Source organism: Cornus florida, unplaced genomic scaffold (genome assembly GCF_030987335.1).
Source record: "Cornus florida cultivar Cherokee Brave unplaced genomic scaffold, ASM3098733v1 CherokeeBrave_3.0.0_Hap2_Chr05, whole genome shotgun sequence".
NCBI classification, from domain to species: domain Eukaryota; kingdom Viridiplantae; phylum Streptophyta; class Magnoliopsida; order Cornales; family Cornaceae; genus Cornus; species Cornus florida.
Genome location: NW_026775575.1, coordinates 46,619,408 through 46,638,759, shown reverse-complemented (window position 1 = coordinate 46,638,759; position 19,352 = coordinate 46,619,408). Strand labels below are relative to the sequence as shown.

At 34.9% G+C, this 19,352-nt stretch overlaps 1 protein-coding gene across 1 annotated transcript; it reads left to right on the top strand.

Annotated features, from left to right (window-relative positions):
* The first annotated feature begins 719 nt into the window (after positions 1 to 719).
* Positions 720 to 18,411, top strand: LOC132309237 (uncharacterized). The gene is made up of 4 exons (XM_059807562.1): positions 720 to 927; positions 17,277 to 17,727; positions 17,850 to 18,130; positions 18,275 to 18,411. Exons 1-4 carry the CDS (start codon positions 720 to 722, stop codon positions 18,409 to 18,411), a joined length of 1,077 nt encoding a protein of 358 aa, XP_059663545.1.
* Positions 18,412 to 19,352: the final 941 nt, after the last annotated feature.

Sequence of the window (19,352 nt, the reverse complement as noted above, 5' to 3'; positions counted from 1 at the left end):
CCATTTGTACCCGTCTCTCTGAATTTTGGCTCTCTAAAAATGTTACTTCAGCTTTTCCAAGAGCCACGTCAATAGCTTTCGCACTCCAGAAATATACACTCCATCAGGCTCTCCGAATTTTAACTTTTCCTAAACGACTATATTTCTAACAGCTATATTCCTAACGACTATATTTTTCATCTTATATAATGAATACTCATTTGCTCATCTGAAAATTATCACTACATTTATCTCTCTCCATGGTAGCATAATATCAGTATCCATCTTTTTTCACTTTTGAAATTCCAATGGCTTCGTCATCATAAGCTTTTCTTTTGGCAGACTCCAATTCCAGGACCAGAAGTAGTAGGATTTATTCTTATTCTTTATCTTCCTCGTTATCCTCTTCGGAAGATGACTCTATTGTCACATTGATTCAATATGATCAAGACGAATTTTATGAGATTATGAATTTAGTGAGGCCAGAGATAGTTGAGCAAGTATTTCAAGTCTGTAATAACAAGTGGTACATTCATCGTGACCGAGAGGGAAACCACTATTAGCTAATGAAAGACTATTTCAACGAGAATTGCACATATCTACCGGAGTACTTTCACAGACGATTCAGGATGCAATGAGAACTTTTTCTTCGTATCCTTAATGATGTCAAAGCTTATGATGACTACTTTGTCCAAAAAAAGGATGCGACTAATCGTCTGGGGTTGTCTTCTATACAGAAGATGACAATTACTGTTCGTATACTTGTATATGGTTGTGCAGCCGATCACTATGATGAGTATATTAAAATCGGCGAGGGCACTGCCATTAAATGCTTGAAGGCATTTTGTAATGCTATTGTTGCTGTGTATGCAGATGAGTATATGCACCCACCCAACGAAGCCGACACAACATGGCTGCTTGAAGAAGGGCAGCAGAGAGGATTTCTGGGTATGCTTTGTTCTATCAACTGTATGCATTGGGAGTGGAAGAATTGCCCAGTGGAGTGGCACGACACAAAGAGGGGATGCTCTAGTAAGAATACTCTCATATTGGAAGTAGTTGCATCACAAGATTTGTGAATCTGGCATGCATTCTTTGGAATGTCGGGTTTACATAATAATATAAATGTGTTGGATCATTCCCCGATATTCAATGGTATTGTCAATGGCCATTTACCTCTGGTTAATTATGTAGTGAATGGATATCACTATAGAATGAGGTATTACCTATTTCGTATATACTATAAGTGGGCAACTTTGATGCAGACTATCTTGCACCCTACCACTGGAAAAGAAAAATTGTTTGCTCAGCGACAAGAGGTATGCAGGAAAGATGTGTAACGGGCTTTTGAGGTACTGCAGACCAAGTGGGCAATAATGCAAGGACTAGTGCGTTACTGGGAAAAAGTTGACTTGCGCCTCAGAATGAAAATGTGTATCATCCTTCACAATATGATCATTGAAGAGGAGCGTCATGCAAATGTTGGAAGATGGACTTCACCACCGGAGGATGCAATCCCGAATCCCACTTTAAGTTAATACCTATCGGTTTTAGGGGCACACATATTCTCTCACCAACTTTAAATTTGCAATAGAGAGACAAATACGCGGTTGATGAATGATTTGATAGAAAGTTTGTGGAATCGCTACGGTGATGAAGATGTTTATGTTACATTTTGTTTGCTTTTAAGATGTTATGACATTTTGTGTACTAGAATTTTTATTATGTAATGGTTTTTTAAGATTAAAAATAATGAATTGGATTAAGAAAATAAGGATTACAAAATCCTATGGGAATAAGTACATGAATTTTTAATTTTAATTATTTTTTTTTTAAAAAAAAAAAGTTTTAAAAAATTGAATTTTTTATACTTTTTAAAAAAAAAATTATAGCTGTTAAGGCACTACTTGTGTCAGCCAAATAGTGACTTAATGGCCAAATGCATTGTTTGTGGTAGAAATTTAAAATTTAAAGCAAAAAATTTTTTTAAAAAGAGAAATTTTAAGTGAAAAAAAAAGGTTTTTTAATTTTTTTTTGGCCCAAATTTTTTTTTTTTGGACAAACAGTGCCTAAACAATATATTATTTATTGAATGAATTTTATTTTATTTTATTTTTAAAAAAACCTATTTTTGGGTTTTTTTTTTTAAAAAAAAAAAAAAAAAAAATCTTGTCAAACAGTGCCTTAAGGATGTCCATTTAAAAAAAAAAAAAAAGGCTCAGGCGAAACAGCGCCATTTTGCAAAAGGGAAAAACCAAAAAAAATATACAGCGATCGGGCTTAACCTCGCGGTATTCCAAGAGCCAAAGTGGGCCCCGCCCAATTAAGCTAGCTCACTGCACGGGGTTTGGGCTCCAAATCGCTAAACAACGCCTTCGGCTAGCCTGCTGCGGATGGCCTTATGTATACGAAATTTTTAACACAATTAAAAGATATAATCACTTCATATAATTACTTAATCAAAGATAAAATTAAATTATTTTTAAATAACCATAAATTAAAAATATTAGACAAAAAATATTATTTGATTAATTAAAATGAAATGTATTAAGTGAAATAATTAATTATGAATAAATGTACAAACAAATATAGACTTTGAAGTTCTCACTTCCTGACTTTTTTTGCCAGTAACTACTATTTTTTTATTGGGTAATTAACTTAGAATTGGAAAAATAGTGGTTTTATTTTCTTGTTTCATCAGGACTTTTTTTTTATAATTAATTTATAACATATATATATATATACTTTTATTTCAATAATATTTATTTTACATATTTTTGGGACTTATTCAACTCATATATGCACACACTATAAAGCACACTCACTATTTTAATATAAATATGTGTACAGGTGTGTAGGTATATATGTGAAGGTACTTGAGGTACGAGCTGTATAGTTGTGTTCAGTAATATTTAAATTCATAAGAATTTTTATATCGTATCTGTTTAAATCATTGGGATTAAAAGTAAAACAATATTACACCGATTGAAATATTTATCTATGAAAGTTGAAGATAATGAAAATACTATTCTCAAATTATAATTTTTATTAGTAATATTTAAATTCATAAGACTTTTATATCGTATCTGTTTAGATCATTGGGATTAAAAGTAAAACAATATTACACCGATTGAAATATTTATCTATGAAAGTTGAAGCTAATGAAAATACTATTCTCAAATTATAATTTTTATTAGAAAAATTTGTCACTTTATTTTTATATTCATTATTGAGTAGATAAGTATTATCTTTATTTATTTATTTAAATTGTTGATGCACGCACAATCTTGTTGTTCCTGAACCGCATGTAAGAAAACCACAACTAATACATTCAAGTACCTTCTAATTCCATACTCTCATCAAAAGACGAACAATATTCCCCTCTTTATTAGTATGAAGAACTTTCTTACAATTGATGTGTCATGAATTATATTTACTTTTATATTGTCTTTGGAGGGCACTTTGGTGGGCTCAACACTTAGGGTGTCAAAGTCTTTGGGTGGAATGTGACACTAAGATGGTGATTGATGCGGTTTGTGGGGTGAAATCTCTTACATTTGAAATTTCAACATTAATTTTTGATGTCAAAAAAGCTTTGAGTTAGTTCAAGGAGCTGAATATTTCTCATGTTAGGAGAGAAGGGAATACAGTGGCTCATGAAATTGCCAACCTTTCAAAGCGTCTAAATCAGGATGATATTGTGTTAGAGTGTGTTCCTGCTCATATTGTACAACTTTCCCAGGCTGATCTTTGTGTTCAGATGTAATTTTTCTTTGTTTGTTAGGAAAAAAAAAAGGAATTATATTTACTTTTATAATATTAAAAATAGATAAAAGAATAATAATAATATACCTTTTCAAATAGGTCAAACTGTCAGCATTATCCAAGCATTTGTATATTGTCGCTCTAAGAGTTCCCACTTATAAATTTTCAAATGTAGGTAGTTGGTTCAGTATTCGATCACCAATGGGAATGAATTGTAGTCGAAAAGTGGATGTTGACTAAGGAGTTGCAGTAGAGATAGAGACAACCGAGGCATATCAAGAGAGAGTGAATTGATAGGGCTTTTGTTATTGAAAACAAAAAATATGTGATTTATCAAGACAAAAAATATTTTTTTTTATTTTTTAATGTTTGATTGTCGTAAAATATTTATCAAGACAAAAAATATTAAAATATACTAGTAATAAAAGTAACTTATTCATCAATTTTTGACAAGTTATTTTACATGTCTTGCTCGATGGACTCGACCTCAATCTCGACGTAGATTTTTACCAAAGATCGATAAAGTAAAAATAAAAGAATATTTTACCTCAAAAAAAAAAAAATTCAAAAAAAATATTTTACGTCGAAACAAAAAGAACCTTAATGTAGTTTTATTTCATTTATAATGAAGATGGAGAACCACACTACTTATTTGTATATTTATATAAACAATTTAGATCAACTGATCTTATCAAATAATCATTTTATAGTTGTACTATATGTGAGATATATATATTTTAGGGATATTGTGAAAAATATATATTTTGTAATTATAATGACTCGGTCATTTTCATTCATTTCATTTTTTCAGATTTTCACGGATATTTTTTTTCCGTTGGTCTTTTCGTTTCTGAGTTCAGTTTCTCGTCACTTAGTGTCATCTTGAGTGCTTGGGGATGGTTTTCGAGACTCTTTTCCGTGGATTGACGACTTCCTTTGAGGATCGAGTCATTTTTACATTTTTACTTTTGTGACACTATTCACTTTTCGTCTTTTTCTCGGTTGTCACTTTGTTGGCATAACCTCACTTTTCGTGTTCGAATTTGATTCCGGTTTTGCATGCATTCACGATATTTAAATTCCATACTATGTGTATTTTCACTTTTGTAGAAAAGCATGCTAAGTGTTTACTTTTCTTGTAAAGGGTATAGATGCATAACCTTTTTGTAATTTTCTAAACTTTAGGGGTTTTTGTGTAATTACTGTAAAGTAATTATTTTTCGTCTTAGGGACCATTTTACAATTTAATTTGGGAGATATTTTCAAAAAGGACCTTTTTGTAATTTTTGAAAAGTGTGACAAGTGTCACACTCTCATTGGTCCACTTGTTGACATGTGTATGGAAACACTTTGAGGCCTTGGATGAGGACATGTGGAGGGTGGAGATTTAACCACTTGTTGGCCTAGGATTGGTGCACTTGTTGGCTTTGATGGTTGACAAGTGTAGGCTTGAGATTTAGCCTAGGATGGAGCCTTGGATTTGTGACAAGTGTAGGCTCATAATTTGATCTTGCATTAGTGTGTGTGTGAGAGGTAGTGTAAGAGCACATAGTGAGTGGAGGATCTCAATCCCCTCCATTCACATTTCATCTTCATCATTTTTCATTTCCTCCCTCTCTTGTAAAGAAAACCCTAGCCTCTATGGATGGAACCTAAAGTCTTAAGCTTTGACCATGATTTTGAGAGCCTTCCATTGATTTCCAAGCTTGAACTTGGGAATACATTTTGTTCCCCTTATCTTCCTCTTCATAACCCTAGAAGGGTTTGCCATTTTGTGTTGATTTTGCCTTGGATTCTAGAGAGACACTTCTCTAGTGAGGTAGGGGATGTTATAGGGTTATATGTTTGTTATCTTGTATGTTTTTGATACTTATACAACTTGTATGCATTTATTATATTAATTTGAGAAATTATGATTAATGGTAGTTGCTTATAACTCATTTTGGACTAGATATATGGCATGGCCATGACTTGATCTTTGTTGTATATTAAATTGGGATGATTTAAATGAGTTTTTAAATCTAAAGATTTAAAGAATTTAATTTGATTTAAATTCTAATAAATTGTGTTTTGCTTGTATCCCATTTTGGACTCGAGATATGGTATGACCATGAGTTGGTCCTTGATATATATTAATTTGGAATCATTTAAATAACTTTTGAAATCTAGAGATTTGATTAATTTAAATTAATTAAATTCTATGTGATGCTATCTTGCTCATTTGATACTTTTGATTTGATATATGTAATGAGCATGCTATGTTGTTTAACATATATTAATTTGATGTTATTCGAATTTGATTTGAAATCTAGAGAATTTGATTATCTTGTTTAATTAAATTCTATCTAATGGCTCCATGGATCTATTGGTATTTTAGAAGTTGTTTTTATATTCAAATCATGGACTTGAACTTGTTATGTATTCACTTTGTTGTGTTTTGAGTATTGGACAACTTTGTTGTTATATTTATATTCATGAGAACATGTTTTCTTTATGGAATATATTGATGCCATGTATAATGAATTGCACACTTTGTAATTGACATTATGTATGTCATTTTAGAATTGAAACTCTAAGGCATGGATTGTGTGGTTTCAACCTACTTGTGCATGGAAGGTGTTTTCATGCATTATATAAGTTATGTATAAGTTGTGAACTTATTTGGTTTACTTTTGGAATCTTGGAACATTATTGAGTTGAGATGGCTAGGGTTTGGCTCTAGTACGGGGACGTGAGTCCTCTAAGTCATTGAGATAGTGCGCACTTAGGGTGGTCTTCCCTGCGGGTTAGTGCCCGGAAAAACCACTGAGGTCTCGGCAGAATTCCGAGCTTAGATGTCCAAGTCTTCCACTATTTGTTTTCGCATTCAATTCCAAGTTAACAATCATGTTTATATTGTAACTTATGGTTTTGGTTATTGGCGATTTTGATGTTGTTAAGTACATCCATGTTTATGATTTTAGTGAATCATTCTGATGTTGTTAAGTACATCTATGTTTTATGATTTTTGTGAATCATTTTGATGTTGTTAAGTACATCCATACTAAATTGCTATATTTAGTTGATTACACACTTTTAGATTTCTAATTGATAACCTAGAGAACCTATGTCGTGGTATTAGATATTCTAGTTATGCTAAGTTGTTATATTTAGTTGATGTTGTATTTTAGACTTCAAGTTGATTACCTTGAGAATCTATATGTTGTTGCTTTGTGTAAGCATGCTCCTATGTTGTTGCCTTGTGTAAGCATGACCCTATGTTGCTAAAATTGCATGAATGGGGTGATTGATGCTAGAAATGATCTTAGGTAGCTAGGATGCTCCTTGAGTCTCACCTTTGACATAGACGTTAGGTGGAATGAACCACAATAATTAAATCATGCAAACTTGTAAAACGTAGGTCGATGCATGCTCATTTCCTACGAGTAGCTTTATGTTACTCACCGATATTGGGGCTTATTTCAGGTACAGGAATTGAAGTTAAGACTCCCATTATGCTTGGATGACTTGTGGACTTGAAGACTTCCATTTTTGTGAAGGTTGGCTCGGAATGTCAATTGTAGTCTTATTTGACAAGATGTGTATATTTGATTCCATATATGTAATGTGTACATGAATGCACTCCTTACAATGTATTTGACATGTATGAGATGAGGCCGGAGGCCAATGACATGTATTTGTATTCTATGTAGTTTTGACTTCATAAAATATTATGAAAATATTGAAAAATGTTAAGTTATTGTCTCACTATGTTTGCATCGGGTGTGGGAATTCCGTTTTGATCTTCCGTAGGATCTCGTTAATCATGCATGAAGTGTGGCCAAGGGCCAAACGGTAATTTCCAATCATTTGTTAATTTTGGTTTTCAGAATATCCATTTCAAATTCATTTTCACCTTTTTGGCCGTTGTGGGGTCGGATTTTAACTTGATCACTTATTACATTTGCGTGCATATTCGTTTCAGCCTAGAAATGCATTTCGGGTCAAATGCATACTTGGTGCAAAGTCGCATTTTCGCCGTTTTGAGCCTAATCTGATCTAAGGGCATTTAGGGTTTTCACATGAAAAATAAAGTTTTCTTTTGGCATGGTTGGCTAGAAAAGATGATTTTGAGGGTAGTTTCTTCTTTGTGTTTTTTTTTTTCAAAAAGGCCCAAAAAGTCCTCAAAACAACATTTCAAACTCAGTTTTCTACTAAGCTTTTAGCAGTTCGAGCGCTCTAAAGGGGGTTCGAGCGCTCTAACTTTGGACAGAACTCTCGGGGCTAATTTCGAGCGCTCGAAACCCTTGTTCAAGTGCTCGAGGTACTGTTCACGGGTGTATGTGTGTCTTGGTTCAGCACTGCACCTCCGACTTCAAATCATTATATCTTCTTCGTTTTAACTCCAAATTAGTCCGTTCTTGATTCTAAATTGATTATGTCGAAATAAGCTTTCCAATGGTTCTAATTAGAGCCTTAGATTCTTCTTGTGGCTCAAGTTATTCATATTTTTGTAAGGTAGTGTCTGTTTTTAGTTCGAACCGGGATAGAGTTTCCCTTCCTTCGACTTCAGAACTTGATATTTTTGTCGTCCGGACTCTGAATCATGCGATTCTTGAGTCTATTCTTGTTGATTTTTTGTTGTATTTCCAATGGTGTGCACGGTGGCACCCATTTCAGTGTGGAATGACCATTTTGCCCATAGGTTCATTATTATCCATTTTTGAAACGTTGCTTCCACATTTACTTCCTTGGGGTTTTGTGACCTTGTTGCGGGTCACATTGGTGTCTTAAAGGAGTGTTGTATCTCTAGAGACTATTGTTCTATCTTTTGCTTCTACATTTTGGATCCGTATTGGGTCATCACAGGACACACTAGGTTAAAAAATCCAAGGTCGTCACAGGTGGTATCAGAGCTCCTAGGTTTGAATACCTTGGACGACGGGTTTTGGGTGCATATCATGCTTATGTTGCCATGCTCTATATGTTTATATGCTTCATGATAACATGTTTTGGTTTGATAACATGTTTATATGCTTATGTGCTTATATGGTATATGCAGTATGCCATTTGTTTAAGCATAATTTTATTTTAATGTGAAGAGCATGACATATGATGTATGCTAGATTAGATTTGTATATGCATAACTGTGTTGCATATTCGGCATGACATGGGATTGGTCATTGAGGCACGAGTTGAGGTTGATGGTGATTGTAGTCACAGTTCTGTGGTAGTGTAGGTTATTTTTGACCTAGTATTGGTTTTGAGGTAGATGGTGAGACACCTTTTGTTTAGGCTTTTGTGAGATGAGTCATTTGGCGTTACTGTAGTGGTGGATTTGTTGGTTTTGGGCCATGATTAGGTTATGGACCTCTTAGGATCCTTGGTTGTTTTGGAAGGTTCCTCTGAGATTGCAATTTTCGTGGGCGGGTACGTTTGTGGGCGGGTGCATGGCACTGTCATGCTACCGTACTGGCTAGCTACAAGTGCAGTTCGGATGGAATCAATATTGGTTTTATTGTGATAGGCGTTGTCCTTTTGGTTGGAGATTATGTGAGTTTTGTTTTGAGCGTCTGGTGTTGAGACGGTGATTGATGGTCATTTTTGAGGACAATTTTGGAGATTGATTTGGTTGTCTGATTGTATGGCTAAAGTGGCCATTTTGTTTGAGTTCTCTTTGTATGATGATGCTTTTGGGATCGAGTCGATTGATCGATGTTTTGGGTTAGTGAGAGCATTACACTTTTAGTGTCACTTGTAGCGTCACCTCTAGATTCGGCATTGGATTGTTGGAGTCTTACCATTGTGGTAAAAGCTCACATTTGTTTTGAGATAAGTTGTTGTCGCATTGGTTTTTGGAGACAGTTTATGGTTAGGACTGGTCTTTCCTTTTACCTAGGCACTCTAGGACACGATGTCCGTAGGTGTTCATTTTCGCATCATTTTGTTCTTCTGCAGTTTTGTTTACTACCATGTTAGTAGTATGATTTATGATGTTGTGATGCATAAGTAGGTGGAAGTGTATCCACACTTGTTTTCTTGTTGTGTGGCATTAGCATGACTTTTTTATATGCTTTGAGATGCTATGTTGTTACTGTGCTTTAGTGATATGATATTGTGCTTACGTGGAGACGTACTGCATGTACCCTTGATTTTTATCTATGTGAGTAGATTTATTTATTTGGTAGTTGCATTCCTTGTCATATGCTTGACTTCCATATTTGGTTCTCCCTTTTGTTCCCTTTTCGTGTTTGTCGTGTTGACATTTGTAGGAGAATAGGGTTTCTTCTCTTTCTTGGTTCAAGTAAGGGACTTCACAAGGAGTGAGTCTTTTCTCTTCGTTGCATTGTGCACAGCTTTGGGGTTGGTTGGTCCGTAAGGATCACTATCGTTGTCTTGAGTCTTTGGTGAGGATTTGATGGATTTTGGTTGACTTACTTCCATGTAGGGGGTGAAGTCTTTGACCTTGTTGTTTTTCATTTCAGAGATGGAGTCATGGTGTTGTCCTTCTTAGGACTGGTGGTTCCCTTTCTTTCATGTCTTCCCTTGGGGAGTTTTTACTGTAGTTGTTGATGGGTTGTGGTGCTCAGAGTGAGTTGATAGGTGTAAGATCATTTTACGGGGACTTGTGTCCATTTGATTGAGGATTTGGTTGACTCGTTGTGTGAGTTTGACGTTATTTAGGGATGTCTTTTGGAGACTTGTTTTAGTTTAGGATTCCTTGATATGGTTAACTCTTGGGAGGAGTTTTGAAGGATCGATGTTGGATATGGCTTGTTTGTGGAGTCGTCTCATCCTAGTTGTGACTAGGTATAGTTTTGAGGAATCGTAGTTCCAATAGTTGTTTATGGATCGATGGAAAATTGAGGAATTTTGACTTAACTTGGTGTTGCCAAGTATGATTTTGAGAGACTCATTTTGTGATTTTGATTGTTTTCAGAATTTTGATATATGTGCCACTTGGTGGACTTGTGTTTCGAGGATTTAGTTATCCATGATAGGGATATGGATCCGATGTTTGATTGCGGTGTAATCTTGTAATTGATCTGTTTCAGGGAGATATGAAGGACTTTCGATGAAATGCCTTGTAATGAGGTTCGTTTTGATTTCTGGAGGTTTCAATTTGCTTTTCAGACTTTGAATTCTTGATTGATGTTGTTGATAGTAGTGTTTTGAGACATTAGAGTTGTCAGCTTTGTTGTATTGAGGATTTGGGGCCTTAAGCATAACGGTACCTATAACATTGTTATCAGAGTTTTGGGATTGGCCAGGATGGTCCGGCCGGACATCTTTGGACTATATCTCAACTCTCACAAAATGTTGGTCTCCGTGGTGCTTTTGGTAATGATCATTTTTGACATTGATGTCATTGGTATCGAGAGGTTTCATGGGTAGACCTAGTGGGGGGCAGATTATGACCTAGTGCCTTATACTGTCACACTACAGTACAAAGTTATGTGCTGTGGGCGAGTGCTAGTTGCCGTTGATGCTACCTTACTGATGAGTAAGTGTGGGCAGGCACTAGGTATTGTCATTACTACCACACATTTGAGTACGTTGTGGGCGGGTTCTGGTCGCTATTTATACTACCATGTCGTCTTTGTTCAGTACCCAGATTTGATACGTGGTTATTTTGGAGTCCTTTTTGGTAGATGTTTTTGAATCCGCATGATGGTCCAGTAGAAGGGATGATTACGGTTGTTGTTGTCTGACCTTGGGTTCTGTGTATGACCTTTGACTTGTTGTGTGGCAATGTAGTCACTTTCCTTTTGAGAGGTTGTCCTGTCAAAAGCATGTGGGTGAAAATGACATTGGTCTGTGCGTTGTCCTTCAGTTTTGGGATTGTTTTTGTAGCATGTTGTGTGGGATACTCAGAGATGTACTCTGTAGTTATCTTGGTTTCTCCTTTTGTTTTGTTAGGGCTGGATTTCGGGGACGAAATCCCTTTAAGGTGGAAAGGTTGTAATGACCCGGTCATTTTCATTCCTTTCATTTTCTCAGATTTTCACGGATATTTTTTTTTCGTTGGTCTTCTCCTTTCTGAGTTCGGTTTCTCGTCACTTAGTGTCATCTTGAGTGCTCGGGGATGGTTTCCGAGACTCTTTTCCATGGATTGACGACTTCATTTGAGAACCGAGTCATTTTCACATTTTCAATTTTGTGACACTATTCACTTTTCGTTTTTTTCTCGGTTGTCACTTTGTTGGCATAACCTCACTTTTCGTGTTCGGATTTGATAACGGTTTTGCATGCATCCACGATATTTAAATTCCATACTATGTGTATTTTCACTTTTGTAGAAAAACATGCTAAGTGCTTACTTTTCTTGTAAAGGGTATAGATACATGACCTTTTTGTAATTTTCTAAACTTTAGGGGTTTTTGTGTAATTACTGTAAAGTAATTATTTTTCATCTTAGGGACCATTTTGTAATTTAATTTGGGAGATATTTTCAAAAAGGACCTTTTTGTAATTTTCGAAAAGTGTGACAAGTGTCACACTTTCAGTGGTCCACTTGTTGACATGTGTGTGGAAACGCTTTGAGGCCTTGGATGAGGACATGTGAAGGGTGGAGATTTAACCACTTGTTGGCCAAGGATTGGTGCACCTGTTGGCTTGGATGGTTGACAAGTGTAGGCTTGAGATTTAGCCTAGCATGGAGCCTTGGATTTGTGACAAGTATAGGCTCATAATTTGATCTTGCATTAGTGTGTGTGTGTGAGGTAGTGTAAGAGCACATAGTGAGTGGAGGATCTCTGTCCCCTCCACTCACATTTCATCTTCATCAATTTTCATTTCCTCCCTCTCTTGTAAAGAAAATCCTAGCCTCCATGGATAGAGCCTAAAGCCTTAAGCTTTGACCATGATTTTGAGAACCTTCCATTGATTTCCAAGCTTGAACTTGGGAATACATTTTGCTCCCCTTATCTTCCTCTTCATAACCCTAGAAGGGTTTGCCATTTTGTGTTGATTTTGCCTTGGATTCTAGAGAGACACTTCTCTAGTGAGGGGATGTTATAGGGTTATATGTTTGTTATCTTGCATGTTTTTGATGCTTATACAACTTGTATGCATTTATTGTATTAATTTGAGAAATTATGATTAATGGTAGTTGCTTATAACTCATTTTGGACTAGATATATGGCATGGCCATGACTTGATCTTTTTTGTATATTAAATTGGGATGATTTAAATGAGTTTTTAAATCTAGAGATTTAAAGAATTTAATTTGATTTAAATTCTAGTAAATTGTGTTTTGCTTGTATCCCACTTTGGACTTGAGATATGGTATGACCATGAGTTGGTGCTTGATATTTATTAATTTGGAATCATTTGAATAACTTTTAAAATCTAGAGATTTGATTAATTTAAATTAATTAAATTCTATGTGATACTATCTTGCTCATTTGATACTTTTGATTTGATATATGTAATGAGCATGCTATGTTGTTTAACATATATTAATCTGATGTTATTCGAATTTGATTTGAAATCTAGAGAATTTGATTATCATTTTTAATTAAATTCTATCTAATGGCTCCATGGGTCTATTGGTATTTTAGAAGTTGTTTCTATATTCAAATCATGGACTTGAACTTGTTATGTATTCACTTTGTTGTGTTTTGAGCATTGAACAACTTTGTTGTTATATTTATATTCATGAGAACATGTTTTCTTTATGGAATATATTGATGCCCTGTGTAGTGAATTGCACACTTTGTAATTGACATTATGTATGTCATTTTAGAATTGAAACTCTAAGGCATGGATTGTGTGGTTTCAACCTACTTGTGCATGGAAGGTGTTTTCATGCATTATATAAGTTATGTATAAGTTGTGAACTTATATGGTTTAATTTTGGAATCTTGGAACATTGTTGAGTTGAGATGGCTAGGGTTTGGCTCTAGTACGGGGACGTGAGTCCTCTAAGTCATTGAGATAGTGCGCACTTAAGGTGGTCTTCCCTGCGGGTTAGTGCCCGGAAAAACCACTGAGGTCTCGGCAGAATTCCGAGCTTAGATGTCCAAGTCTTCTACTATTTGTTTTCGCATTCAATTCCAAGTTAACAATTATGTTTATATTGTAACTTGTGGTTTTGGTTATTGGGGATTTTGATGTTGTTAAGTACATCCATGTTTATGATTTTAATGAATCATTCTGATGTTGTTAAGTACATCTATGTTTTATGATTTTTGTGAATCATTTTGATGTTGTTAAGTACATCCACACTAAATTGCTATATTTAGTTGATTACACATTTTTAGATTTCTAATTGATAACCTAGAGAACCTATGTCTTGATGTGTGGTATTAGATATTCTAATTATGCTAAATTGTTATATTTAGTTGATGTTGCATTTTAGACTTCAAGTTGATTACCTTGAGAGTCTATATGTTGTTGCTTTGTGTAAGCATGCTCCTATGTTGTTGCCTTGTGTAAGCATGACCCTATGTTGCTAAAATTGCATGAATGGGGTGATTGATGATAGAAATGATCTTAGGTAGCTAGAATGCTCCTTGAGTCTCACCTTTGACATAGACGTTAGGTGGAATGAACCACAATAATTAAATCATGCAAACTTGTAAAACGTAGGTCGATGTATGCTCATTTTCTACGAGTAGCTTTATGTTACTCACCCCTACGATATTGGGGCGTATTTCAAGTACAGGATTTAAAGTTGAGACTCCCATTATGCTTGGATGACTTGTGGACTTGAAGGCTTCCATTTTTGTGAAGGTTGGCTCGGAATGCCAATTGTAGTCTTATTTGACAAAATTTGTATATTTGATTCCATATATGTAATGTGTACATGAGTGCACTCCTTACAATGTATTTGACATGTATGAGATGAGGCCGGAGGCCAATGACAAGTATGAGATGAGGCCGGAGGCCAATGACATGTATTTGTATTCTATGTAGTTTTGACTTCATGAAATATTATGAAAATATTGAAAAATGTTAAGTTATTGTCTCACTATGTTTGCATCGGGTGTGGGAATTCCGTTTTAATTCTTTCGTAGGATCTCGTTAATCATGCATGAAGTGTGGCCAAGGGCCAAACGGTAATTTCCAATCATTTGTTAATTTTGGTTTTCAAAATATCCATTTCAAATTCATTTTCGCGTTTTTGGCCGTTGGGGGGTCAGATTTTAACTCGACCATTTTTGGGAGTAGCGGATCATTCCTGCGCGCTCAAAATCACTTGCGTGCATATTCGTTTCAGCCTAGAAATGCATTTGGGGTCAAATGCATACTTGGTGCAAAGTTGCATTTTCGCCGTTTTGAGCCTAATCTGATCTAAGGGCATTTTGGGGTTTTCAAATGAAAAATAAAGTTTTGTTTTGGCATGGTTGGCTAGAAAACATGATTTTGAGGGTAGTTTCTTCTTTGTGTTTTTTTCCAAAAGGCCCAGAAAGTCCTCAAAATCACATTTCAAACTCAGATTTCTGCTAAGCTTTTAGCAGTTCGAGCGCTCTAAAGGGGGTTCGAGCGCTCTAACTTTGGACAGAACTCTCGGCGCTATTTTCAAGTGCTTGAAGCCCTTGTTTGAGCGCTCGAGGTACTGTTCATGGGTGTATGTGTATCTTGGTTCAGCACTGCACCTCCGACTTCAAATCATCATATTTTCTTCGTTTTAACTCTGAATTGGTCCGTTCTTGAGTCTAAATTGATCACGTCAAAATAAGCTTTCCAATGGTTCTAATTAGAGCCTCAGATTCTTCTTGTGGCTCAAGTTATTCAAGTTTTAGTAAGGTAGTGTCTGTTTTTGGTTCGAACCGGGATAGGGTTTCCCTTCCTTCGACTTCAAAACTTTATATTTTTGTCGTCTGGACTCCGAATCATGCGATTATTGAGTCTATTCTTGTTGATTTTTCATTGTCTTTCCAATGGTGTGCACGGTGGTACCCATTTTAGTGTGGAATGACAATTTTTCCCCTAGGTTCATTCTTATCCATTTTTGAAACGTTGTTTCCGCATTTACTTCCTTTGGGTTTTGTGACCTCATTGAGGGTCACATTGGTGTCTTAGAGGAGTGTTGTATCTCTATAGACCATTGTTCTATCTTTTGCTTCCGCATTTTGGATCCGTATTGGGTCATCATAGGACACATTGGGTTGAAAAACCCAGGGTCGTCACAGTAATTGGCAACTTTCGGTGTCAAAATAAGTCCTAGTGGAGTTGTAATTTCAAGTTACTATATCGGGATCGATAGCGACTGCGGAATTGGAAAGTGTTCAAAGTTACCATAACTGAGATCATTCAAGAAAGATAAGAACAACACTTTAAGAAGGAATCTAAAAAGTTTAGGACTCATTCTATACTTGGTATTTATTTCAAATTTGCCAAATACAGTGTTTTCAGGTTGAGTGAACCAGAAAATAAAGTCTACTAGACTTGAACCAGTTCAGCCCAATTGAACCGTTTCAAGGATTCAAGGTTAGGTTCGAAATTAAGTTCTACCTATCTTGAACTGGTTCAGCCCCATTGAACCGGCTCAAGAAGTCCTGTTCACAGTCCAACTTTAGTTTCCTATTTTAGATTTATTTCCTAGTTGGTTTAGAACTGTACCAAGTCATATGCACGAAATTTTTCATATTTTTAGAGGGATTAGGACATTCTAAACTCTATATAAACCATGATAGTCATCTTGGTTTAAAAACGGCTTTTTGCATACAAAATTCAGATCTATTAGAGAGCCATCTTTGAGGGATATTTTTATTCAGAAAATCAATCTAATTTTTCTGATTTTATTTTTGAGAGCACACATATAAGCACAAGAGTGATTTAGTAGTGTTGTTCTCTATCTTATCAGAATTGGAGCATAATTAATTTAGAAATTTTGGAAAAGCAGAATTCATTTGTTCTTCATCAAATTCAGATCTAAAAGAAAAGGGATGAAACGATCACATTTTGAAGGGATCAAAGCATTCGTGGAGTGTTGTTTGATCAACCTACAACTCTTCTATAAAGATCAAGAGTAAGTCTGAGACCGAGAGCTGTTGGAATGGGGAGTCGCAAGGCCAGGGATTGTCAGCGATTGGTTTTTGGTAGAATGAAGGGTGTGAGACTGAGTCAAAGTTCGGTATACTTTGCTTCAAACATAGTGGATCGTTTATTTCAGGACTACATAGTCCAACGAGGTTTTTCCTGTTACAATTGGTCTATTATACCAATTGGGGTTTCCTCGCTAAAAACCCTGGTGTCATCTCTCAAACACTCTTTACTTTACTTGCACTTTATTTTTGTTTTGTGGTTTGATTTTAGTTTTATTTTGGTAAAATTAAAATAAGTAAAAATTGGATAAAGGAGTAAGTTAAATCTATTCACCATCTTTCTAGGTTAATTATTCATATTATATTCCATAACCATTCCGCTACGCACAAACTCTTTAAAAGTGGTATCAGAGTCATCCTCTATACATTGAGTTGTTCTTTGTGGAATTTTTTTTAATAAAAAAAAATCTCTATTTTTGTTTTCAAAATTGATATGGATTGCGTTCTTAAGGAAGGTGGATCTATTCAATTAATATGTTTGGGCTGCAATTGAAAAAGGTTATAAAAAACCTATAGTCACAAAGGATGGTGTTACCATTGAAAAGGAAGAGTCTGAGTGGACTCAAGCTGAGAATAATGCTCAAGAAGGAAACACCAAAGCTTTCTTTTCTTTATTGAAATCTGTTGTCCAATCCGAGTTAGCTCGTATTGCTCATTATACAATTATAAAAGAGACATGGGATATACTTCAACTTACCCATGAAGGTACAGATGAAGTCAAATCTTCAAAGAATGAGATGCTTGTGTTTCAATTTGAAAATCTTAAAATGGAAGAAGATGAAACCTTTTCTGAGTTTTACATGAAACTTAACCATATTATGTCTGGCCTTCGAAACCTAGGAAAGAAAGTGACACATAAGAAGATTAACAAGAAAATTCTTAGGTTTTTGCTTGAAAGGTTCAGAATCAAAGTTGAAACATTGCAAGCAACTCAAAACATCATTGCCATGTAAGTTGATGAGGTTGTAGGTCATATTAAGAACTATGAGGTGAAGTACTATGGAAGTTCCAAAAACCTAAAGACTTAGCCCTAAAAGCTTCAAAGTCTGAGTCTTCTAAGTCCGAGGTTAGGTATGATAGTGAGTCTGATGATGAAATTACTCTCATCACTAAGAAGTTCATAAATTTGATCAAGTCTGAAAAAATGAATGCATTTAAGAAAGGGGGAGAGTCAAGGAATAAAGAGTCTTTATCTAGAGGAAGTGGGAGACAAGATAAAAGGAGAGAAGATGAGTCTAAAAGAATTGAGATTAAATGTTGGACATGTGGTGGTATAGGTCATACATCAACAGTTTGTCCAAGTCCTAAAAATTGCTTTATTGCTAGGAAAGAGTCCAAAGATAAAAACAAGGGTAAATCAACGAAATTTTCAGTTTCTAAGGATAAAAATGCTTCTTTTTCTGATGATGATTCTTTTAATAATAATGATAATCCTTTTGTTTTTTTTGCTATTGTGAATAATGATGTTTCTAAATGATTTTCTTTGTCTGACACAGATGACTCGGATTTTAAGGACATAGCAAAACCTAATGATGAAAAATTTTACATGGAAGCAACAAAGGAGAATTATGGTAAAGCCATCAATGAATTGTATGTTACATATGTTCAAACGAAGAAAGGCTTCAATAAGTAAGGTGGAGAATTGAAAGAAGTTGAGAAGTAAAGAGATGCTCTGAAAAAGGAAAGTGAACGGAAAAAGAAGGAGATTGAAGATCTTCAAAGAAAGGTAAGATTCCTAGAAGGTAAGGTAAGTTAAGTTAATTCTGCAAAAGAATTTCTTGTTTCTAAATTGGAATTTCTTGAAATTGAATTGAAAAAGTCACAAGAGAAATTGATTGGATTTAATTCTGGGCAGATTAAACTTGATGAGATGATTAATGTTGGTAAGAATGTGAATGACAAAACTGGCTTAGGTTTTAATGAGGCTTTATCTAGTAGTAAGGGTAAAAATGTTTTGTGAAACCCACTAACTTGAATGTGCCTAAAAATAAATCTAAGGTTATTGATCCATCATATGTTAATATATCTTATGTGCCTTCTATTTTGCATTGCACTTACTGTGGTAGGAATGGACATAGCCAATATTATTGCTATAAGAAGAAAAAAGAATCTTTTTCTGAATTTCATACTTACGGTTCTTATGCTAAGAATAGGGTTCATGCTAGAAAGCAAAATTTTGTGAATCAACCCAAAAATTTTCATGCTAAAAATTACTCAAATAAGAAAAAGGTTGAAATTGAAAAGTCTTTTCAGAAGTTAAATATAAAGACTACGTTGATAAAAAATGAAGACTTGGTTAATTATGTGCCTGTTGATGTTATGGGACTTGTTCCTAATAGGTCTATGGGTGCAAACCCCCCTAGCTAAGTCCTAAAGATGTTTTATGGTCATGGACTATGCTTTGATGTTTATCTTTTTCATTGGACCATATCTTGTAGTTTAGGATTTATGTTATTTTTCTTTCATGAGAAAGTGATGATTATGTTTTTCTTGTCAATGCATGAGTGATAATTATTTTTCTTGAATTAATTGTTTTTGAATGCAAATTGGGGACACATGATTATTTGATGAAAA